This window comes from Lethenteron reissneri, chromosome 32 (genome assembly GCF_015708825.2).
Source record: "Lethenteron reissneri isolate LAM-NWPU_2019-01 chromosome 32, ASM1570882v1, whole genome shotgun sequence".
Lineage (NCBI taxonomy): Eukaryota > Metazoa > Chordata > Hyperoartia > Petromyzontiformes > Petromyzontidae > Lethenteron > Lethenteron reissneri.
In genome coordinates this window covers 3,398,231-3,420,526 of record NC_083810.1, presented here as the reverse complement: position 1 = coordinate 3,420,526, position 22,296 = coordinate 3,398,231, and the positions used below count along the sequence as shown (strand labels likewise).

The following is a 22,296-nucleotide window of genomic DNA, read 5'->3' as shown; positions in this document are numbered from 1 at the left end:
CCCAGGAAGCCACGAACCACTGCGACAAAGCTGTCTCAAGCCGCGTTCTCCTTACTAGTGAGCTTCTTGGGGAATGCATTGCACTCCAGGATCTTCTTCATCTGTGGTCTGACGAAGACACCGGCTTTGACCTTTGCCTCAGACAGCTTAGGGAAGAAGTCTTGAAGGTACTTGAAGGCTGCCAACTCCTTATCTACAGCTCTGACAAATTGTTTCATAAGGCCCAATTTAATGTGTAGTAGTGGCATCAGCACCTTCCAGGGGTCCACCAGTGGCTCCCACTTGACGTTGTTCCTCCCCACAGAGAACTCGGTACGCTGTGGCCAGTCCCGCCTGTGGTAGTGCGCCTTGGTGTCGCTAATGTCCCAAAGGCAAAGATAGCAGGAACACTTGGTAAAACCGCCTTGTAGACCCATCAGGAATGCCACCATTTTGAAGTTTCTGATGATCTCACAGCTATATTCATCATACTTCAAGGCGTTCAGCAAGGTCTTGATGCTGTTGTAATCCTATTTGAGGTGCACCGAGTGAGCCAGGGGAAGAGATGGGTACTTGTTACCATGATAAAGCAGCATGGCTTTGAGGCTCCTGGATTAGCTGTCAATGAAGAGGCGCCAGTCATTCTGGTTATAGGCGATTCCGATTGCCTCGAACAGACTGGTCACATTGTGGCAGAAGCAGAGCCCATCTTAACGGGTGAAGAAGCTGCAAAAAGGTTGGTAACACTTCCTCTAATCTGCGACTTCCACATTTTCATCCAACAAGTTCCACTGCTTGAGCCTCGACGTCAAAAGCTCGGCATTGGACTTGGTGAGACCAAGATCTCTGATCAAGCCATTGAGGTATTTTGGTTGGGGTAGTATGGGTTTCTCACCTCAGCTCCACCTCTGAAATTGTCATCTGGATCTACGTCTTCCTCGCTCTCTGACTTGCTGCTCTCTTCTAAAGATGGCTGTTCTCTCTCCGGAGGAGTGGGTACGGCGAGCTCATGGCAGTATTGCACTGGGGTGATGGATGAAGGAAGGTCCGGATACGTGATAGCAGGTGCATTCTTGCCAGTCCGACGTTTTGAAGGGTCCACCATGCAGAAGTAGCAGTTGCGTGAGTGCTCAGTGGATTCCCGCCAAATTCTTGGGATAGCGAACTTCATGGATCTCTTTTCCCCTCTGTACCATCCTACAAAAATACATTTAGTTCACCCATGATTAATGTGTAAGAGATTTTCACAACATTTTTGATATATGATATATTTTTTCAATAACATTAAAAATTGTAAAACATTTTCAAATTAAAAACCTTTTTAAATTAAAAAAGTTTTAACAAATTTTATAACATAAAATTCCGAGCAACAATTGTCCATCTTACCTTCCAGAGTGTTTTTTGTATTGCTCGCAGGTGAAATGAGGTGCCCAGGGTTTGTCTTGATCCCCGACAAGCATGCCGAAATATGCCTTGTAGGCCTCACACATCTTAGCAGATACTTCCAGAGAGTACTTTCGCTCTTGTCTTGATAAATTGGCCACAGACATAGCAAAATGCGTCTGCCAGATGCTTGCAGCCTCTTGATGCCATCTCAGAAAAAGGCAGATATGTATCCACTTAGGCAGCTGGTACTAAACTGAATCAGTGGGCTTAATGCCCCTGTATTTATACTACTATTTATATTACTGGAAAGTTCTATAATGTTCTAGAAGTTACTCCAAGTTTACTCTGCACTGAATATATCTGCAATGTTCTGGAAAATAGGTAAATTTCAAAATATCACTGTCCTGGTCACAAAAGCAAAGTTTGTGGGGAATAATGGCCATGTTCTGTACTTTTGAGGCATAAGAAATTAGGAAATAACACTTACTACCCAGGATCAAAATAAATAAAAAAATAAATTGTTACACAGTGTGCAGCCCTGTCCACAATCGTCAAATAACCAGATCACCCCTCTTATCGTTTTCTAATTGGGCTTAATACTCCTTTTCCAAACTAAGAATAATTCCTCCGGTTCAAAACAGGCAACATCGACATTACATTCAATTGTAAGGGGCTGCACTGTTCACCTCACAAAGGTAGTTTTTGCTTCCTCTAGAAAGGTTCACCAGTCACGAACACGCTCCAGTTGCCAGTGAACCGGTCCTGCGGGGCATCACTGAACGAGCGGTCGCCACTCTGACGTCTGCGTCCCATTGGATGTCAACGCAAGCTTCCCGTTTTCTGGCTACTTGGTCCCTGCAGAGATTTTTCGTAATCACACAGGGCGATCTCAAGGTATGCACTTAATGTCTTAAACCAATTTTACTTAAGAAGTAACTACACTGCATAATAATAATGATATTCTTGTTCCTAAAGTGTGAAAATGGTCTGTTTTTCGCATAAATGGCCTTCATTCTGTCAAATATAGTAGTGGCAGTCTTTGGCAAAAATTGTTTCATAAATTGGGTCCTCAAACTCTGCACAAATAGGCCAAAAACACAACTTTCTGTACTGCCACTTCCTGCAGGAACTTTTTTACCGATGCATCTGGGTTTTTCACACACGTGATCTCATCAATATCCAACAACCCGATGTTGAGGCCAGTGAGTGTGTGGTTGGTTAGCATGGATCACCACATTTGAAACAAAAAAAACAGATATTTAGACAAGAGTTGAATCAGATATTAGCCATAGATGAGCACACGAGGGTGTTTTAAAAACATTTCCTCTGAATTTGTAGTTTTTGTCGGGTGTAGCTTTACTTAGCCACGTGCAGTGTTTCTATATTTGAAGCTTTCGTGACTGCAAGGATTCATATTCTTAGGTTTTTTCGGTAAAGTCACGTAGGTAAAACATTAAAAGTAATAAAAGTAAAATAAAATAAAAATCACGACGTTTCGGAGGCAACACAAGCTTCCGTCTTCAGGTGGAACCGTCACAGCCACGACAGCTGTATCAAGTCAATGAGAGATTACAAGAGCTACCACTCCGTATATATAATGGTTGGAGAGGGGGGGAAGGGCCAACTACGGCACACTTTTTATTAATATGGTAAGGTGAGGCTTAAGAGGCTGAGCCTTTGTTATGGAGAGGTACGGTTTGTGACTAAGCCTGGCCTACATAACAATAGTGTGAAAAAAGAAAAAAATAAACCTGGTAAAACAAGCCTGGTTGTCTATCAATAACCTGTAATAGTTGTCTGTCAAATAAGATGGTCCAAATAAGTATAGTTAAATCTTTTTTGCATGGTTAATCACATCTTTCCAATGATTACTCAGTTTGTAACCATCATCACGGTAGAAATTATGTCTGTGTTTGTATATTTGTATGGCTTCGTGTACAAACCTTTGATGGTAGCCAGGAGGTTTGTAGAGAACCTTGGTCTCGGAAAAGACAATTTCAAGAAGAGTGTGTTTACAGGCAGTCTTTTAGAATATAATTAAGGTGGGAGCTGTCAGGCTCTAAAAAACATTTCAAAAGTTGTGATTATTCTCAGAAGAGATATTGCAGCAGTTAATGTTTTTTTATTAGGAGTACACGTCAATTTATTTGTAGCAACTGGAATCAAATAAAGATAATTCATGAACAGATTTTTGCAATGTAAATCATACTTCGTGTTGTTTGTCACTGTAATTTAGTGACATAAAAAGTACACAAATAGTTGTTAATACTGTACTTAAAGCCATTCCTATACATCCCCAGCTCTCTCGGCCTCCCACTTCCAGCCCCGCCCACTTCTCCCCGTCCAGCTTCTCGTCCCTCTCCTAGCGTCCACGCAACGCCCCCCCTCTCTCCCCCCTTGCCCCTCCCCCCTCTCTTACCTATGTTGTATCGTAGACGGAGGTACTCGGAGACGGAGGTTGAGTTAGGGGCTTCCGCCAGGGTTTATTAACACTTATCACTATCCCTGGTTCCCTCTTTACCCCTTCCACTATCCCCGTTCCTCCAGTGACCCCGCTTACGTTACGGGGTCTCCCTTATATACCCTCGGAGGGGTGATGTCACGTGCACTGCCCAGCGCGTGCGACCCCACGTCCCGTGAGGTCACCGCACCTGACAGCGCACACGACGCCACCACTCTCCACTACTCCTCTACATCACCCCCCCCCGTAAAAAAAAACAGCCGACCCGGCTGCAATCAACCTTAGGGCAGCACGGCCCTTCAAGCAGAACAGTAACAACAAAAAAACAAAACAAATAGAGCCCGAAGGCCTCATCCGCCGGATAGCGCCGAACGGGCGCCAGGGGCTAGGCCCGCTGAACGGCCATCAGGGCCGTCACCGGAGCCGCACCCCCCTCGAGCGGGTATGCGCTGCTGGCCCGCTCCCTCGTGCGGTGTCCGCCACCCGTGCAGGTGGGCCGTCAGCGGGCAACAGGCCCACCGCCGTGGCCTCCGGTGCCTGGGGGGTCTCTGTCGGCCTCACTCGGGAGGGGCCTGGGGGCACACACACAGGTCGGACGTCACCTCCGTCAACGAGACCCGGCCGGTCAGGCACGCCGGATACATCATCAGCCGGCCGCTCCGGAATTGGGGGTGGATCCCCCAGGGTAGATGGAACATAACGTTTGAGCCGGGACGGGTGCACTATCCACTGCCTGCGACCGAATCGAATCCGGACGCATTGCGGCCGGCGGACCTCCACAACCTCCACTGGTCCCTGCCAAGGGCGATGCAATTTGGCCGATGTGCCAACGGGGACCTGGGGACAATGCAGCCACGCTTTTTGACCCGCTACCCACGGGAGGCCAGCTGCCTGGTGTTTTGGCAGCCGCTCATTAGCCGCCTGCCGGCTTGCGGAATTCTCGGCAGCGGCCTGTCGCGCCTCGCGCAGCCGGTCAAGTGCGACCTTCAAAGGGGTCGGCACCGACGACCCCTTCTTGGAGGAGCCAACGTCCATCTGGACGTGCACCGGGGGCTCCGGTTCCCTACCGTACATTAAATAAAAAGGCGAAAATCCCGTGGAGGCATGAGGGGCCAACCGATACGCCGCCAAGACCCCCGGGACGAACAGGTCCCAGTCTGACTGGGACGTGTTCACCTGGTGGCACAGCATGGACGTAAGGGTGCGGTTCAAGCGCTCTACCATCCCATCTGACTGGGGGTGGTAGGGCGAGGTGCGGATTTTCTTGGTGCCAAGGAGGTCACACACCTCCTTGAGCAACCTAGACGAGAAATTCCGCCCCTGGTCAGTCAACAATTGTTCCGGCGCGCCTTGTCAAACACGTATCCCTGGACGAAGGCCTCGGTGATAGAAGAGGCCAACTGATCGACCAAAGGCCATGCCATGGGCCAACGTGTGAGGTACTCAACGCCCACCAAGAGGTATTTGTGGCCCCGTTGGGATGCAGGGAATGGCCCCAAAATGTCGAGCGCCACGAGCTCATTAACGCGAGAAACCCGGATGGACTGCAGCGGGGCCCGGTCCTGGACAACTGGGGCCTTCCTCCGCGCGCAGTCGTGGCAACCCTTCAAAATCAGTGCTACGTCACCCTCAACACCCGGCCAGTAATAGTCCCGCTTAAGGGTCAATAAGGTCTTGTGGTAGCCAAGGTGCATAAGCTTCTCGTGAATGGCTCGGGTTAATTTACCACGCAGGCTAGTGGGCACAACCACACAATAGCGTTCCAATTGGGCATCCCAACGCATGAGTAGTCCGTCATGCACGGCGATCGCCGGGGCAGCCGACGAAGCTAAGCTCCGGGCGTTATGTCCGACACGGCGCCGTAGCTTCAGCAGAGAGGAATCCTCCATCTGCAAGCCGGACCATACCTCCCGGGGAAGTCCAAGGCCGAAATCTGCGGTCGACGCCGCACCTGGAGGGGTGTCCGCCTCGGCCGACGCGACCAACTGGGCCGCGGCGTCCCCTGGGGCCTTGCAACGGCTAGAGCCCAGGGCGCAAGCACACCCGCCGCCTGCCGGCAATCGGGATAAACCGTCCGCATTTCCATGCTGTGTCCCCTTCCTATGGATTACATCAAAAGGGTAATCCTGGAGCACTTCGAGCCAGCGAGACAGCTGACCCGAGGGCTGACTAATCTTCAGCGAATATTGCAGGGCCGCGTGGTCGGTTCGGACCGTAAACAGCCTACCGTACAAATATGGTCTATACAACTGAACAAAATAAACTATGGCCAAAAGCTCCCTCCGGGTCACACAATATCGCTGTTCCGTCGAGGACAGAACGCGACTGCCATAGGCTACCACCCTCTCAACCCCGTCGACCACCTGGGCCAGGACAGCCCCAATTCCCGTGTCGCTGGCATCGGTATCGAGCAGGAAGGGTTTCGTAAAATCCGGGTACCCCAAGGGCGGCGCATCCGCCAAGGCCGTGCGAAGCGCCGCAAAAGCCGCCTCCTCCTCCGCGCCCCAGTGAAACCTTTGTCCTTTGGCGGAAAGGGCGTGCAGTGGCTTCGCAATTGTCGCAAAATCGCGGACAAACCGGCGATAGTACGATGCGAATCCAACGAAGCTACGCACCTCCGCGACAGATGTGGGAGTCGGCCACGTCCGGACACAAGCCGTTTTATCCGGGTCCGTGGCGACACCTGACGTGCTAACAATGTGTCCCAAATACCTCACCGATGGTTGTAGCAAGTGGCATTTCTGGGGTTTGAATTTCAAGCCAGCAGCACGCACTTTGACGAACACCGCCTCAAGGCGTTGCAAGTGCTCGCCAAACGTACGGCCAAAAACAATAACGTCATCCAAGTAGATTAGACAAGACTCCCACTGCAGCCCCGCCAAGACCATCTCCATGAGACGCTGGAAGGTGGCCGGGGCCGAATGGAGACCCATAGGAAGCCGATTGAACTCGAACAACCCCTGGGGCGTGCGGAACGCTGTTTTGGGTCTAGAGGCCTCATCCAGTGGCAATTGCCAGAAGCCGGAGAGCAAATCTAAAGTCGAAAAGAACCGCGCGCCCGAGAGGGCGTCCAAGGAATCATCCATGCGAGGCAATGGATATGCATCAGCCACCGAGATCTTGTTCAATCTACGAAAATCGACGCAGAACCGGAGACTCCCGTCCCGTTTCTTGACTAGCACAATGGGGGCACCCCAAGGGCTAGTAGATGGGGAGATGATGTCCGCCGCCAACATTTCCTCGACAGCCGAGCGGACATGATCTTTTTCCGCTGGGCTAAAGCGGTGGGAATTAAGTCGAATGGGGGCCGCGTCGCCCGTGTCTATGTGGTGGTCCAAAAGAGTAGTGCGACCCAGATCAAACTTACTTTGGCTGAACACATCGGTGAACCGTTCGATGAGGTCGCGGAGTTGCCGACGTTCCCCGAAGGACAACGAGGCATTCTCGTCGCACAACGTGGCGATCCATGATGCGTCGGGGTCCCCCGTGCGCATCACGCCCGCCACGACCCCTCCATCCGGGGCAGCGCTCTCGGGTGGAGGAGCCGGGGTTGCGTGTGCCAGGACGGCGCCGGCCGGGACTATGACCGGCAAGGGTCCCGAATTGAGGACCTGCAAAAAAAGGTCCTGGCCCCCCGACACGGCTGTCAAGGCGCCCACCAACCCCTTCGTCCTTGAAAAGTAGCTTGACGGGGACAGGAGGATACCCGTCTCCGTGGAGCCCATTTCGAGCGGTTTGCGCAACCTAAGGGGTATCAGGATTTGTGACGCCGGTGGTACGGTCACCGGCACTTTATTCAAGGCCCGTACACCGGCGACCAAGGGAGACAGGACGGTAGGTGATTGTAGGAATTGCAGCCGCCTCCCTGACGGCATTTCCACACAGCCCTGGTCAACGAGAATTCGGATGGGCATCCTAGACAAAAAGTCGGTCCCCAAGAGGCATGGCACTGCCAAGGTCCTGGAGACCAAAATCGGCCCGGCCAACTCAATCTCGTCAACCCGAACCGACGCTACAACGTGGCCCAGGATGCCCAAACTGCCGCCGTTCGCGGCGACACAAGCCCCGCGAACCGGCCTTAATGGACCCACGCTGCGGGGTAGCAGCCCAAAAATGGCCTCAGAAATAATGGTGGCCGACGCCCCCGTATCCACCAGGAGGCGAACGTGCACCCCTTGCACATATCCTGCCACCGCTGAGGAGCCGGCAGCTGCCGCCACCATCCTATGCGCAAGCGCATCCCAGTGGCGGGTCTGTCTGGGCCATTGAGGGGGTGATGACGATGGTGCACCCGACCCTTCGAGGACAACCCCATGACGATGGGCCCTAGCCCCGCTAGATGCATGAGGTGAAGGGAGCGGCCGCGCAGATGATGCGTCGCGACTCGCCTGGGGCCCCGAACCCGATGCCAAGGAGGGTCTGGGAGAAGGTGGAGTCCCTTTTCCAAAGGCCCCCGGGGCATTCCGGCAGCCCCGCTCAATGTGGCCCCGCTGACCACAGCGGAAGCAGGCCACCGTGTCCGCCTCCTGTGGACGGGAAGGTCCCGGCCGCCCCCGCTGCTCCGGACGGCGACCACCCGTCCCCCTTCCTCGACGATCGGGCATCGCCAGGGCCGCGAGGGTGTCCCCCCCGTCCGGCGCCAGGATCCCCGCACACGCCGCCATCTGAGGCCGTTGGCGGAGGGAGAGGTGCGCCTGAATGTTTTCTGCGACCGCCAAGGATGTGATCTGCCGATCATTGTTGATCGACAGAGCAATTCCTAGCTCCCTTGCCAGGTCAAGCAGCTTCCCCAAGGCCATAGAATCAAGTGCCCTGCCGTACAGGTCAGGGTATGCAGCCTGCGCCAGGGCCAGGAGCGAGCAGCGGAAGGCCAGCGGCAGTTCCCCCTCCTCCCGCCGCCGCAATGAAAACTTTAGCTGCGCGGTGGACGGCGGCTCAAAAACGTTGGCCATTTGGATATAGGCCGCCGGGAGTGTAGCCCGATTGGCCGGATGGATGGACTTGAAGGCCTGCAGAGCCCTTTCGTCCAAGCAGGTCGGAAGCGCCGGCAAGGCCTCCTCCATGGACCAGCCGACCGACATGTATGCCGCGTCGAACCGGTCCTGGAAGGCCGACCAGTCGCCCCCTTGCGCGACAAACGGCGCAACGTCGGGTAACCTGCGCTGCCATTGGCCGCGCGGCGCCGCGAGGTGTGGAAGCCAAGCGGCACCTGCGGGCCACCCAGCGGACGCGACGTGTTGCGGCGGTGGCAGCATTGCGGCTCCCGCGGGCCACGCCGAAGACGCGGAAAGGTGCGGTGGTGCTGCGGCCCCCATGGGCCACGCCGTAGGCGCAGCGAATTGTGGCTGAGTTGCGGCCCCCATGGGCCACGCCGTAGGCGCAGCGAATTGTGGCTGAGTTGCGGCCCCCATGGGCCACGTCGTAGGCGCAGCGAATTGTGGCTGAGTTGCGGCCCCCATGGGCCACGCCGTAGGCGCAGCGAATTGTGGCTGAGTTGCGGCCCCCATGGGCCACGCCGTAGGCGCAGCGAATTGTGGCTGAGTTGCGGCTCCCATGGGCCACGCCGTAGGCGCAGCGAATTGTGGCTGAGTTGCGGCCCCCTTGGGCCACGCCGTAGGCGCAGCGAATTGTGGCTGAGTTGCGGCCCCCATGGGCCACGCCGTAGGCGCAGCGAATTGTGGCTGAGTTGCGGCCCCCATGGGCCACGCCGTAGACGCAGCAAAGTGTGAAGGCGCCTGCGCTTTCGCGACCCACCGGTCAGCGGCGGCGTACGAAGCCACGGCGTCGTCCCGCGACGCGGCGAGGGACCACGGCGTTGCAGCCTCAACGGGCCACGCCGAAGACGCGGCGGTGTAATTCGGGCCTGCAGCGGCCCCCGCGGCCCACCCCGCCGGCGCAGCGAGGTGCGGGACAGCGGCCGCAGCCGCGGCAACCTCTCGCGATGCGGCGAGGCACCACGGCGTTGCGGCCTCCCCGGGCCACGCCGAAGACGCGGCGGTAAAACACGGAGCCGCGGTGGCCCCCGCGGCCCTCCCCGCCGGCGCAGCGAGGTGCGGGACAGCGGCCGCAGCCGCGGCAACCTCTCGCGACGCGGCGAGGCGCCACGGCGTTGCAGCCTCCATGGGCCACGCCGAAGACGCGGCAGAATAACACGCAGCTGCGGCGTCATCCATGAGAAGGGACGCAGGCACGGCGAGGTGCAGAGCCGCGGCATCGCCGGTGTCCGGCCCCGTGAGCGCAGCGACAGGTTGAGCCGCGGCAGCACCCGCGGCCCATTCCGGCGGCACAGCGATGTACGGGGCAGCAGCAGCCGCCGCTGCCCACCCCGGCGGCCCGGCGAGGACGGCACGCGCGTACTTACCCTGGGCCCCCCCGGCGGGCGCCGCTTGATGTAGAGCCGCGTCGTCGCCGGCGGCTGGTCTCGCAGGAGCGGCGTGCCGAGAAATCCCGGCCGCGTCGGTGGAGAGACGCGGCGTCGCGGTCGCCATGGCAGCCGTAGCAGCGGCCGCATATGGCTCCCGAGCCAACATGGCCGCCGCGGATTGCGTCGCAGCCAACATGGCGGCCATTTCCGGTGGAGCGGTCGCTGGGGCCCCCCCGGCGGGTGCAGCTTGATGTAGAGCCGCGTCGTCGCCGGCGGCTGGTCTCGCAGGAGCGGCGTGCCGAGAAATCCCGGCCGCGTCGGTGGAGAGACGCGGCGTCGCGGTCGCCATGGCAGCCGTAGCAGCGGCCGCATATGGCTCCCGAGCCAACATGGCCGCCGCGGATTGCGTCGCAGCCAACATGGCGGCCATTTCCGGTGGAGCGGTCGCTGGGAAAACTGCGGCGCTTTCAACGTTGGCAGTTGACAGTTGCTCCCGTCCCGCGTGCGGGGCGGTTGGCTGCGTCCGCGCCTCCACCTCGGCCAACCTGGCGGTCAGCTGCCCCACCGCCTGCAGGAGCTGCTGCAGCAGAGCTGCGGGGACGCTCTCCGTCTCTGGCGGCGGCGGTGAGCTGGCACTCCCCGCAGCCGACTCCTCCCGCTCCGGCCCGCTCGTCTCCACGGGAACCGTCACCGGGGTCCCGGGCTCCGGGGTCACTGCTGGAGCCTCCTCTCCGCCTTCGGCACCCTCCAAGTCATGTGCCGGTGGGTTCCTACGCCGTGCGCCCGCTTTATACATGTTGGCGACGGTGTAAACTTCTGACACCAGTTGTTGTATCGTAGACGGAGGTACTCGGAGACGGAGGTTGAGTTAGGGGCTTCCGCCAGGGTTTATTAACACTTATCACTATCCCTGGTTCCCTCTTTACCCCTTCCACTATCCCCGTTCCTCCAGTGACCCCGCTTACGTTACGGGGTCTCCCTTATATACCCTCGGAGGGGTGATGTCACGTGCACTGCCCAGCGCGTGCGACCCCACGTCCCGTGAGGTCACCGCACCTGACAGCGCACACGACGCCACCACTCTCCACTACTCCTCTACACCTATATAACCTCTTTCCACGGCATCTCTCTCCCACTTCAGCAAAAAAAAATATTGCTGTGATTTTCCCACCTGATGATGATTGCTTGTGTTGCAATCGAAACGTCGTGCTAGTTATTTATTTATTTTCTAACTACGTGACTTACCGAAAGAAGCAAAGAGTATGAAAAGTGTGTTGTTCGGAAAAAAGGAAGGAATCGGAAAGAGATGAAGATCTCACATATAATGGCTTGACGACGACGTAAGAAGAGGAATATGCTCGTAAGAAGAGTTTTTGTGACGTAAGAAGAGTTTGGTGCCAGAAAGATGTGGCACCACTTGAGCATATTGACACAAGATTGAGGAAAGTGGAAACAAATGGGCTATCTACGCATGGTTTGTAATGATGATGATACATCATAACAATTTGTAAAAATTACATATGTAGCACATTCGTACTTTGCTTTTAGTTTGTTCCCCCCCCCCCCTCCTCCCCCCAGACCTCTGATTAGCACGGTTGACTACGTACGGTGTGAAAGAATTTAAACATACATTCAAACATACGCAGCAAATTGTTAGAGAATTGTATACATACGGACCTCAACATAACTTGGGCTGATGCTGTGGCGCAGTGTCCAACATCACGCAGCTGGCTGATGTCGTGCTTGCGCTGTGTTCCAGGACTTCATCGAAGTGAGTGCAGAGTTTCTGTCCCTGGCTCAAGCCACGTGCGAGGCTATGGAAAGGCAGCAGCAGACGTCACAGAGGATTTTTCAGCAGCTACAACGATCAACAGCACATTTTGGGGTAAATGTGGTGACACAGTTTTTTTTTATTGTAAAACGAATTATTGTTCACGTTTTTGGTGTCATTATTTATATTTAAATAAATTGGAGTGGCTGATCTTTTTTTTTTTAAACTAAATTATCGTTTCATATTTAAAATAAAAAAACGAATTTAAAATTGGTTCTATTTAACTGGTGATTTTAAAAGTGATTGACAATTTAACACAAATTTGCAAAATCTGTCAAAACTAGGGCTATACACCAAAATGTGAAACCTTTCAGCTGAATCACCTTTACAAGTGCCTCCATAAAGTCTACATAATTAATTTTGAACGATACCAAGGCCCACTGGGGCCAACGCGGTGTGGTGCAGTGGTGAGCGCATTGTGGCACAGTGCAACGGGTGACTTGAACCAGGTGACCGACGTTCCAAGTCCCAGCCGCTGGGAATTGAACTCTTGTCACGCGGTTCATAGCACACTGTGCCATGGCCGAGAATTGTGTCTGCCCGCTCCTTTCATCAACCCGCACTGACCAACATGGTGAAATATGGTCATGTAACCACGATGATTGACAAAGCATAGGGAGGCATTCCTCCAGCAGTGGATTTAAATGGGCTGTGGATTACAATTAAATTACTAACATCCCATTGCTATATAACTGCAGTTTACAGGACTGAGAACAAGAGCAGTGCTACAGAGATATTTTAATGTTAAAGCAATTTAAATAATATTTCCAATTTAATCTTGGGTTTTATTATGTTTATATCAAAAGCTTTACAGAGTGATGCATGTGTAATAAGCAGCCGCAAATATAAGCTGAAGTCAATTGACAATGGGCGCGGTAGCAATACAAAAAATATTCGTAAGCAAGACCTGGATATGTTATATACTGTACATTGGGATAAGACACGAAAAAAAGCGAGAATTACTGCATACAAATACAAGAAATGCATGCCCCATGAACAAGCAGGCACTCCAATGTCATTCAAAAAGAGCCATCACAATTCGGATTCACATTCCAGCAACAAAACACTTCTGAGGGTTTTGAATGAACATTGAGAGTCAGACCCTCTGGATAATCGTGGGAGATGCAAGAGGTCAATTCAGCCCCATGCTTATCCACGTGCAATGTCCTGCACTGACATGTCTTCCAGGTCGTGTTGGATGAAGCCCTCCGGCACTTTGTGAGCGACTGCACAAAGCTGTCTCGGGAGACATTGGAGCAGACCATGCCAGACCGAAGGCAGTGGAGGATCAGCAGCGATCTCAGTAAGGGCCCACAATGACTCTATGCCTATGTCATGCTAAACCTATATTGAAAACAAATTGCTTTAGAGCTGCTTTTTTAAATTAGTTTGTTGTCCTTACCTCCGATTAGCACGGTTGGCTATGCACGGTGCGAAAGAAATGCAACATACATACATATGTGCTGCTCCAAAATTGTAATATATAATTGCCTCTTGGGCAAACGTTGAGTTTTAATAGCAAAGGATGTTTTACGCAGCATTAATATGCAATGTTCAGAACACAGGAGCAAGTTAAGAGTCAACACTGAATGTCATAGAACATTGCGGTCGCTGTGAAGCACCGAAACAGTTTTGACAGATTTTATAGTGTTTGGGTTCCTTCAGCCGCCCACGTGATCAATGTGGCCTGTGCTGCAACACGGATATGGACGGATGCAATGATATTGGCCACAAGAGTAGGGCGTAGTATGTGGGCGCTGTAGCACAAATCCGAAATATAAATATTGGTCCACTTCCGTAATTAAACCACACTTCCCCATTGCTGCGAAAGAAAATGACTGGGTGTGGTGGCACAAGTCTTTAAATGATTGAGTCATGTAGAGACCATCACATTTTAGTGGTATAGCGCTGGCTGCTGGCAGAAAAGGGTAACTGCGGTGAACGGCAGTACTCGCTTCAGCAAGCCACGATATATACAGAGGGGGACATCTCGGGGAAAGGTCATAGAAGGGCCCCATCAGAAGCCCCGGGAACCCGCTAGTAGGTTCCAGAAGGGGGGCGTGGCCAGGGCGGAGCAAGGCCACGCTGGGAGTATCAGAGGATGCCCTGAGCAGGAGCTCAGGGCTGTTGCTGGAAGTAGGATCCCCGTCGTGCTGTTCAAGATTTTCGTCGTCAACATCTAGTCCTCGTCACCATCTCCTCGTCGTCGTCTCCATCTTCATCATCCCGGGGTGTTGTTAGTCAGACAGCCTACCAATTATTCTAACTAAGTAGTGCTGCTGACAATAGACGGTCTTAATTATAATAGTGTGCACCCACGTAGGGTGTGTATTATCCCGACGGTGCTTGTTAAATAAAATAAGTATTACTGTCTCCAATCTGCGTCACTACACATTCATTAAACAGTTGCAGGCGTAGCAGAAGTCCTACGGTAGCAGTGTAGCCAGTAAAAATCCGTGCTGTACGCTTTTTTTTTCTTCTGGACACTATAGTTTTCACCAAAAGAAAATAAAGATTAACATGACCAGGATAGAGTCTCATTTGCAACAGTGACCTCGGTCACAAAAATGACAAGGCAAAACCAGTACAGTATTTTCTCGTTATTCGCGAGAGATACATTCCGAGGATGCTCATGAATTGCAAATTGTGTGGAAAATGATATTGGCCTTATGAATGTCGTACATCCAATGTCTGCAAATGCTTATAAAGCTTTGAGAAGTTTTTTCTCTCTATCTCACTCATCTTTTTATCTCATCACTTTATCTCTTCAGTTTATCTCATCACTTTATCTCGAAACTTTCTCGCATCACATTCTCTCTCATCACTTTATCTCATCACTTTCTTTCTCGCTTTCCTCTCTCTCGATGCAGTCATGTAGAGTTCCAGGTGCGATTCGTGGACAGCCAAAATCGCGGACAGCAAGTTCGTGAATAAGTGAGGGAATACCGTACAGATAAAGTCCACTTTTACCTTTCTGTTGTTCAACGCACGGCACAACCCATAACCGTGTTGCAGAACTGAGTGCTTCGCACGTCCATAGGTGCTGGGTGTGCGGAGGGGCCCAGTGCGTACGTGCTGGCCCTGGTGGCTACCGTTCTGCGACCGGTGGCCGAGGCTCTTCAGCCACTGGAGGTCGACAGACAGGCGCAGCCCATGGGCCTCGCCTGCTCCGCCCTGCTGCACGCCTGGATGGAGCACATTGTGCGCAGCAGGATCGTCTTCAGGTAGCGGCGGAAAAACTTGGAGGGATCGGGTTTGTGGGATGGTCAGCTGAAGGTGTCTGGCCAACATCTCACCACGGGGGCCACAGTGGTGAGATGTTAAATACCTCGACTGGTATACAGCAACTCGTGGGTTCCATCCCGACCCTGAGTTTGCACATTCTCTCTCCCTGTGATCACATGGATTTTTTTCTGGGTCCTTCGGTTTTTCCCTCCACATTTAGAATCAACATCACCCGTTTAGAGTTTGTAGCTGCTCTAAATTTCCGCATGATAAGCCACTTCGTTGAGCAATCATTTGTGGCCAGGTTGCTTCTGAAATAAGAGCAGTACAGCTCAATGGGACTTACCTGGTAAAATAAAAGTTTTTTTTTGTTTCAGTCTGGAAGAGTAGGCCAAATACCCTATAGACAGGCTGTCTTAATTTCCCGCATCTGGAGGCCCTACCGCCAGAAGTGGTGTGAACAAACAATTGCATTTCTGCACCTCTACCTATTTGTTGTTGTAACATACACAGTGCAGATCCCAATCGTCTATTTTGGTGAACCTACACTTCAAGTAGCGGAGCTTCATTAAAAACAAAACTATCTTTCGCCAACACTGCCACTGAGAGGAGAGCGGACATCTTGATATTCCGTCCGACTGGCACCGGTGATGAACCAAAAGTGCGGCGTCCCACCAGTGTGCAGGGAGGTCTGCAGCTGGGCCAAGACTTGTGGGCTGTTCGCGACTTCGTGGCCTCCGAGGCCTGCGCCCTGGGCCCCGTGCCCTGTGGTCACGTCTTGGCGCTGCCAGTCTTCCTCCAGGCGGAGGAGGCCGTGCGCTGTCTCCTCCGGCAGCCGCGGCGCCCTCCGACCCGTTCGGAGATGGCCGCCGCACATCTGCTCGGTGGCCGCTGCTGTGAGTCTTTGCAAAGCACCCCTTGCAAAAGGAAGACCTACCACACAGCACACACATTCACACCCTGTGTTAAATCCATCAATTGCCCAGAGCCGTCCCTAGGGTATGGCATAATATAGGGAGGAACAATGTTCCACACTGCCCACCAGGGATTATTTAGCTGTCTGTTTGTCTGACTGTCTGTCTGTCGTGCATAAATAAATATATAATACACACAGCTCTTTGATTGGTCGAGACCTTACACACAGCTCTTTGATTGGTGGAGACCTACTGCCGGGTACGGAGAGGGGAGGTGCCTAAGGGAGGAGGGTCAGGGGAGGGGCCTAAGGGAGGGGGGGAGTCAGGTAAACAGCTCTTTGATTGGTGGAGACCTACTGCCGGGTACGGAGAGGGGAGGTGCCTAAGGGAGGAGGGTCAGGGGAGGGGCCTAAGGAAGGGGGGAGTCAGGAGAGGGGCCTGAGGGGGGGGGGTTTAGGGGAGGGGCCTGAGGGGGGTTCAGGGGAGGGGCCTGAGGGTGGGGTCAGCGGAGGGGCCTGAGGGAGGGGGGGTCAGGGGAGGGGCCTAAGGATATGGGGGGGCGGTGCTCAGGAGAGGGGCCTAACAGAAGGGGGGTCAGGGGAGGGGCCTAAGGGAAGGGGGGTCAGGGGAGGGGCCTGAGGATATGGGGGGGGGGGGGGTGGTCAGGGGAGGGGCCTAAGGGGGGAGGGGCCTAAGGGAGGGGGGGGCGATAGTTAAGGGGGCTGTCTGCCTGGCTACCTAAAGTCAAGTTATCTTTTATACATACAGGTTACGAACAACAGGTTCCACACTGCCCACCAGGGATTATTTGTCTGTCTGTCGTGCACGAATGCGCTGTCCAACCAAGTTCCTACCTGCCCACTCCGAAGGAACGTGTTCGAGGCGATCACACCGGGCCCCGCCCTTTGATGTCACTGTGTCAGATGTAATACTTAGTTTGAAAGGCATCGGGGGTGGGGCACAAGGTGGAGTTTGCCCTGGGCCCTACACCCCCTTCCCTATGGACAGCCCTGCCCTTCCCTGCCCTGCCCTTCCCTGGCTTTTTAAAAACTCATTCCATGACTTAAGATATCCCTGCTTTTGCACACGTGGTGAACGAACCCCGCGCGAATTGTTGTTCTAATTCGCCGTGTGGCTTGAGTGGTGCATGACTTGAATGTTGTTCTCCACCCAAAAGATGTTACTACTCGGTCTGTGAACGTTTTTGATTTATTCACGGCTGTAAATTCCCATTTTTGTCATTCTTGTAAAACAGCTGAAGGTTGAATATGTATTATCCGCGTAAATAAATACCGATGTCATCTAATGTGCTCCTGTAACTCAAGGCGCTTCACTAAAATTACACGAACATAAAATAAGTAACGAAACATTGTATTGAAAACATGAGAGGCTTCGATATTAATTCTAGATTAATACAACCAACTAAAACTGAAGGTACTTCTATATTAACGCAAGCAAACTACTATATTAAACAATTGGATTAAGTTGTTTAAAATAATAATCCCATAGCAATGGTGAAATCAACAGCATCATTTGACACGTGTCTATTAGACGGCGACACGGTTCTGCAAGGAACGATAACTACCTTCATTGCATGGGGAATCAAGGAGCCTTCACACTTTGACTAAGCAATAAGAGATGGATATGTGACGGATACATTGTCTGCACTTATAATATTCCAGAATTATTATCATTTGTTTTCTGATTATAGTCGTGCATTCAATAGGAAACGATCTATTGAATTAAATGTCAAGGTACAGCCCTGCAATTGCTAGCTCATGTAACTGCTGGCGGAAGGGACAACACTAGAGGGAGCTCTAGAGATCCCCTCTATAGTCCATTGTCTACTCTTCAATACTGGCGAGATTTTGTTTTGGAAGTGGTGAAAGTTCCGACACATTACTTCACCACACACGACGAATGAATTGTTCAATAAAATTACTTAAAGAAAACAATGTCTACCTGGAAAGACGTTTATCTCATGTTAATCCGACTTCATACCAGTCAACCCCTTATCAGTGGCTATTTTATTACAGACCAACTCAGACCTTATTGATCACCCCGTACCCTTATAAATCTCAACGTTCATCCTACAAAGTCCCATCACAAGGGAGAAACACAAACAAATTGACAATTTATATTATTTGGGTCTTTCGGTAAAGTCACGTAGATAGGTTCAAAGACCCAAAGAATATTAATTCCTTCAGTCACGAAAGCTTTAAGTCAAAATTTACAATTTATTTTTGCTCCTATTCAAACGGGTGTACGCCATATGGACCTGAAAACTCGATTACCCTGACAATATCTCAGTCACAGATGTTTCTGCATGAACTATTTTTTAGTGATTTCAACTTCGTCTTCTGCAAAACAAAGTCAAAATCAAACGTTGTTTCTGCTCAAACGAGCATGGTGCAAAGATCTTCTTTGGGGCATGGTGGAAATTCTACATTTATATGGCAGTGATGAGCCCATCCATTGGACAATCATTGTCGACTTCCCAGAAAGTGCTACAGTACTCAGTGTATCAACCTTATAGGTATGGAAGGCTGAGTCAATCCAGAGCACTCTATCGCCCAACTGGTAGGCCAGAGCACTCTATCGCCCAACTGGTAGGCCAGACTATTCGATTGCCAGGAACTCGAGTTCCCTCTATAAGGGGCCATTGCAGTGGCAATTTCAAGGCTGCACTTTTTCCCCCTTGCCCTAAATTAGGGAGTCGGAAACCTGAGGCTCCGGAGCTGCATGCGGTGACTCTTTGGCTCCCCCCCTTGTGGTTCTTTGGCTGCCCCCCATGCGGGTAGCCGTTTTTTGTAAAAAAAAAATCTTAAACATAATTTTCCGACAACATAATTGATTAAATATGGCAGGGAATTGGTCACTATTGAATATCTTGATGACAACATGTACAGTCAAATTATTGTGAAAGAATAGCTAAGGAGGGGGGGGGAACTAAATAGACGCAGTTTATTCCATCACCTGTTTTGTTTATTTAAGTCAGAATTTGTTTGTCATCTGCTGTATACCTGCTGCTGTGTTTGTGTACAAGTCGCCCTGCTTGTGATCTGGCTCTCGAACTATTTTGGTCAAAGACAAAAAACTAAAAACAATGGCTCTTCTTCTTCTCTGAAAGTTTTACGACCCCTGGCCTAAATAAATGCAAAATACCACTCACATAATACGTTGCCTAAACTTCATAAAACGTTGAGCATGGTGTCAATGACGACCCCATTGCAGGTAGTTCGTGCATTCACACACCGGAGATGAGCAGCGACCTTGGCTTGGAGAACCTGGAGTTTTCCACGGTGGACCCACAGGTCACTCCGACCAGCGAACCTTCACAGCCCAGCCCAGATGCCGTGAAGCCAAGAAAGGAGCAGGGATATGGACCTTAACACCTCCACCAGTGAGACGGAGGGAAGGCACTTTCCATCATCAGCATCATCCAACCGAGGAGGAGCAGAGATCTTTAGTCACGTCAACCACCAAGGTGGACAGCACGTTCTTCAGCCAAACGACCAGAGGGTTAAACACTGCACGCTGTCGCAACGGTGTTACTCTGATGGAAGCACGGTGAGAAGCCCCGCCCAATTGCGGAGCGAACTTCCACTGGCCAGTGGCGAGGACGTGTATTGCCCCGAGGTGTGGCTTGCCTTGAGGCTGTGTGGAGAAGTCAGGAGGTGGCGCTGGCCACGGCTGCCCTGCTGCACAAGGGGAGCTGAATCCTTGTGATGCGCGTTGGCGCGCTACTGTTTCGCGCACGCCCAGAAGGCGCGCGGCTCATGTGTGCTGTAACGTGGTCGATTTCAACAAATTGTAAACGCAAAACAGTCCAGCTAGGTGGTGCTGCGGTAAGTTAAGAGCACTTGACAGAAGAAAGTGATTAGGTCAAATCCTAGTCTGGGGTCATCTAAGCCAAGCATTCCTCTGGGGGAAAATAAAATAAGCACCACTTTGTGAAAATTCAATAGTGATTGTCCAATGGGTAGACTGCCCCCCACCATGGGAATGTAGAATTGTCAACACTGGCTCAAGACCATCATCAGAGTTGAGTACAATCCCATACTTGCTTGATTTGACCCATGAATTGACTTTAGACTTTTTTTTAATTCAGCAAAGCCTTGGACTGCTAGCGTGTACTGCTTGGTCATATTCAACCCTGGTGACTTTGTTTTAGTATGTATGCGGGAAACCGGAGCGTGTGGAGGAAATACATGTGCACGAGTGAAGAACACTTCAACTGCACAGCCTAAATGCATGGCTGTTGTGTACAGGCACCCTGCTGCCACTGCACATGGGTATTCTACACGTGACTTAAGTGTGCCCCCCCCCCCCCACTCACGTGTCTTGCACACCTCATTTGTCCCAACAATGTACAAAAAGTATGTTGTACGTCTCCGTGTTTCGTGGACATAGATTTGAAATTCCTCCATTGATGGATAGTCTTTCACGTGTAGCACCCAAGAATGAACACGGTGTGGTGCTAGAAAACTCTGGAAATTCTGGGATGAGTAAAGTTAACCAGATTCTACACGCACGGGGCAGATGGCTGAGTAACCACTTTACAGACCTATGATATTTTGGCAGCAGCAGCAGAAGAAAGTTCCTCAGGCTCAAGAGAAACGAAGGCACTGTAAAATTACTTTGGTACTCAGGTAAAACTCAGCGGGTCAAACCAGATCACTCTAATGAAAAATTATCTGACCAATTTCATCCATACCTCGTTGAACGACCTAATTTTGTATATGTATTGGGAAAAATTTGAATCTATTTGTTGTCCTTTTCTGGAGAATCACAGGGCTCCGGTCCTTGGCCCTGGACTGTTCAATATTTACTTAACACCGCTATATAACACTGTAGGAGTGTCTTGAGTCTATTCAAACACGTTATAATGACATCCTGGTGTATTTGTGAATTGATACTGACTGCATGCTAGACTAATTGTAGGTGAATGGCTTAAACGTAAACATACATTAAACCATGCTGTCCATCTCTGATGCATGGGATGATGCTGGAAATATTTTTTTCCTGTCAAGTGTGTTGAAGGGCCTTGGCGTTTGGCTTAGTTTTGACCTTTTGAGGTTCGGTTTGTCCCATTTGCGTCATATGGCTAGGAGATCAAACTCACACTACTTAGCCTTATTGCTAGATTATAATTTTTTAAAATAAAAGCGTGAATGTGAAATTACTTTTGCACAGGGATTCATACCGGCTACCTGTTGCTCGCTGTTGTGAATTTAAACACTGGTTATCACAGTTCCTACACAATCAGGAAGCATCCTATTTGTTCAGATTAAACTTTTTTACTTTGAAAACATTTATGATTGATGACTCGTGCATTTTATGACGAAATAAATGAATAAAGAATACTATTTTGGCGTGTTTATATTTTTTTTACTATTTTATTTTACCAGGTAAAGCATACTAAACTATTATCTCTATTTCAGAGGTAACCTGGGCACAAATGATAGCTGAACGAAGTGGCTTATCACGTGCAAATATGATAGCAGCCAAATAATCTGAACGCATATTTCTAAATGTGGAGGGAATGTGGGTGGATGAGTTAGGGTCGCCACCTTTTCCACTGGAGACCAAACCCAGATAAATGTCTCAGTCAGCCCAGGTTTATTACCAAAACTGCAGTACAGGCAGACCTTGCCGAATGCAGGGGGTTGGAAATACCGTGTTGGACAAATTTTTTTTCTAATAATAATATACCTTAGGGGAAATAGGGTTGCATTCCTGGGTTTGAAATTATCAACCCCTCTCTCTTTTTTTCACTAATTCTACATGATTTCTGCCCATGTTATTGTACTAAAGTATGCTAAGTGGCTCTCCATTTCGTGTGTGTACACTTCATTTTTAATTTCACCTCAACACAAAACCCCCGTCTCCACTCTTCCCACACGACCGCACTCACACCCAGCGCTCGCCCCTGACACTGATTTCCCAGCCTGCCACTTTAACGTTAATGCTTTGCCACCTAGGCATCTGTCTAACGTTCATGAGTGGACGGCTTGATGCACACGGAAATGTGAACATTTGCATTGTGCGTGTTGAGTGTGTAACATTACAAGTTGTTAACTGCCTAACCTGGTATACAGGTCGTGGGCTCGATCCCAACCCTGACGCCCGTATA

At 51.3% G+C, this 22,296-nt stretch overlaps 2 protein-coding genes across 3 annotated transcripts; one reads left to right on the top strand and one right to left on the bottom strand.

Moving 5' to 3' along the window:
* The first annotated feature begins 1,466 nt into the window (after positions 1-1,466).
* Positions 1,467-21,474, top strand: LOC133349898 (coiled-coil domain-containing protein 142-like). Its single transcript, XM_061563749.1, has 6 exons — positions 1,467-2,259; positions 11,950-12,075; positions 13,210-13,324; positions 15,062-15,245; positions 15,925-16,142; positions 19,395-21,474. The coding sequence occupies exons 1-6, from the start codon at positions 2,182-2,184 to the stop codon at positions 19,550-19,552; spliced, it is 879 nt and encodes a 292-aa protein (XP_061419733.1). The 5' UTR covers positions 1,467-2,181; the 3' UTR covers positions 19,553-21,474.
* LOC133349897 (tropomyosin-1, isoforms 33/34-like) lies at positions 3,824-11,265 on the bottom strand. 2 transcript variants are annotated; one of them, XM_061563748.1, is made up of 2 exons: positions 10,188-11,265; positions 3,824-4,398 (listed from the first exon to the last, which is right to left on the bottom strand). In XM_061563748.1, the coding sequence occupies exons 1-2, from the start codon at positions 10,984-10,986 to the stop codon at positions 4,241-4,243; spliced, it is 957 nt and encodes a 318-aa protein (XP_061419732.1). In that variant the 5' UTR covers positions 10,987-11,265; the 3' UTR covers positions 3,824-4,240. The 2 variants fall into 2 exon arrangements, with proteins under 2 accessions (XP_061419732.1, XP_061419731.1); XM_061563747.1 differs by lacking the exon at positions 10,188-11,265 and adding an exon at positions 8,215-9,204 and having other exon boundaries at positions 4,273-4,398.
* Positions 21,475-22,296: the final 822 nt, after the last annotated feature.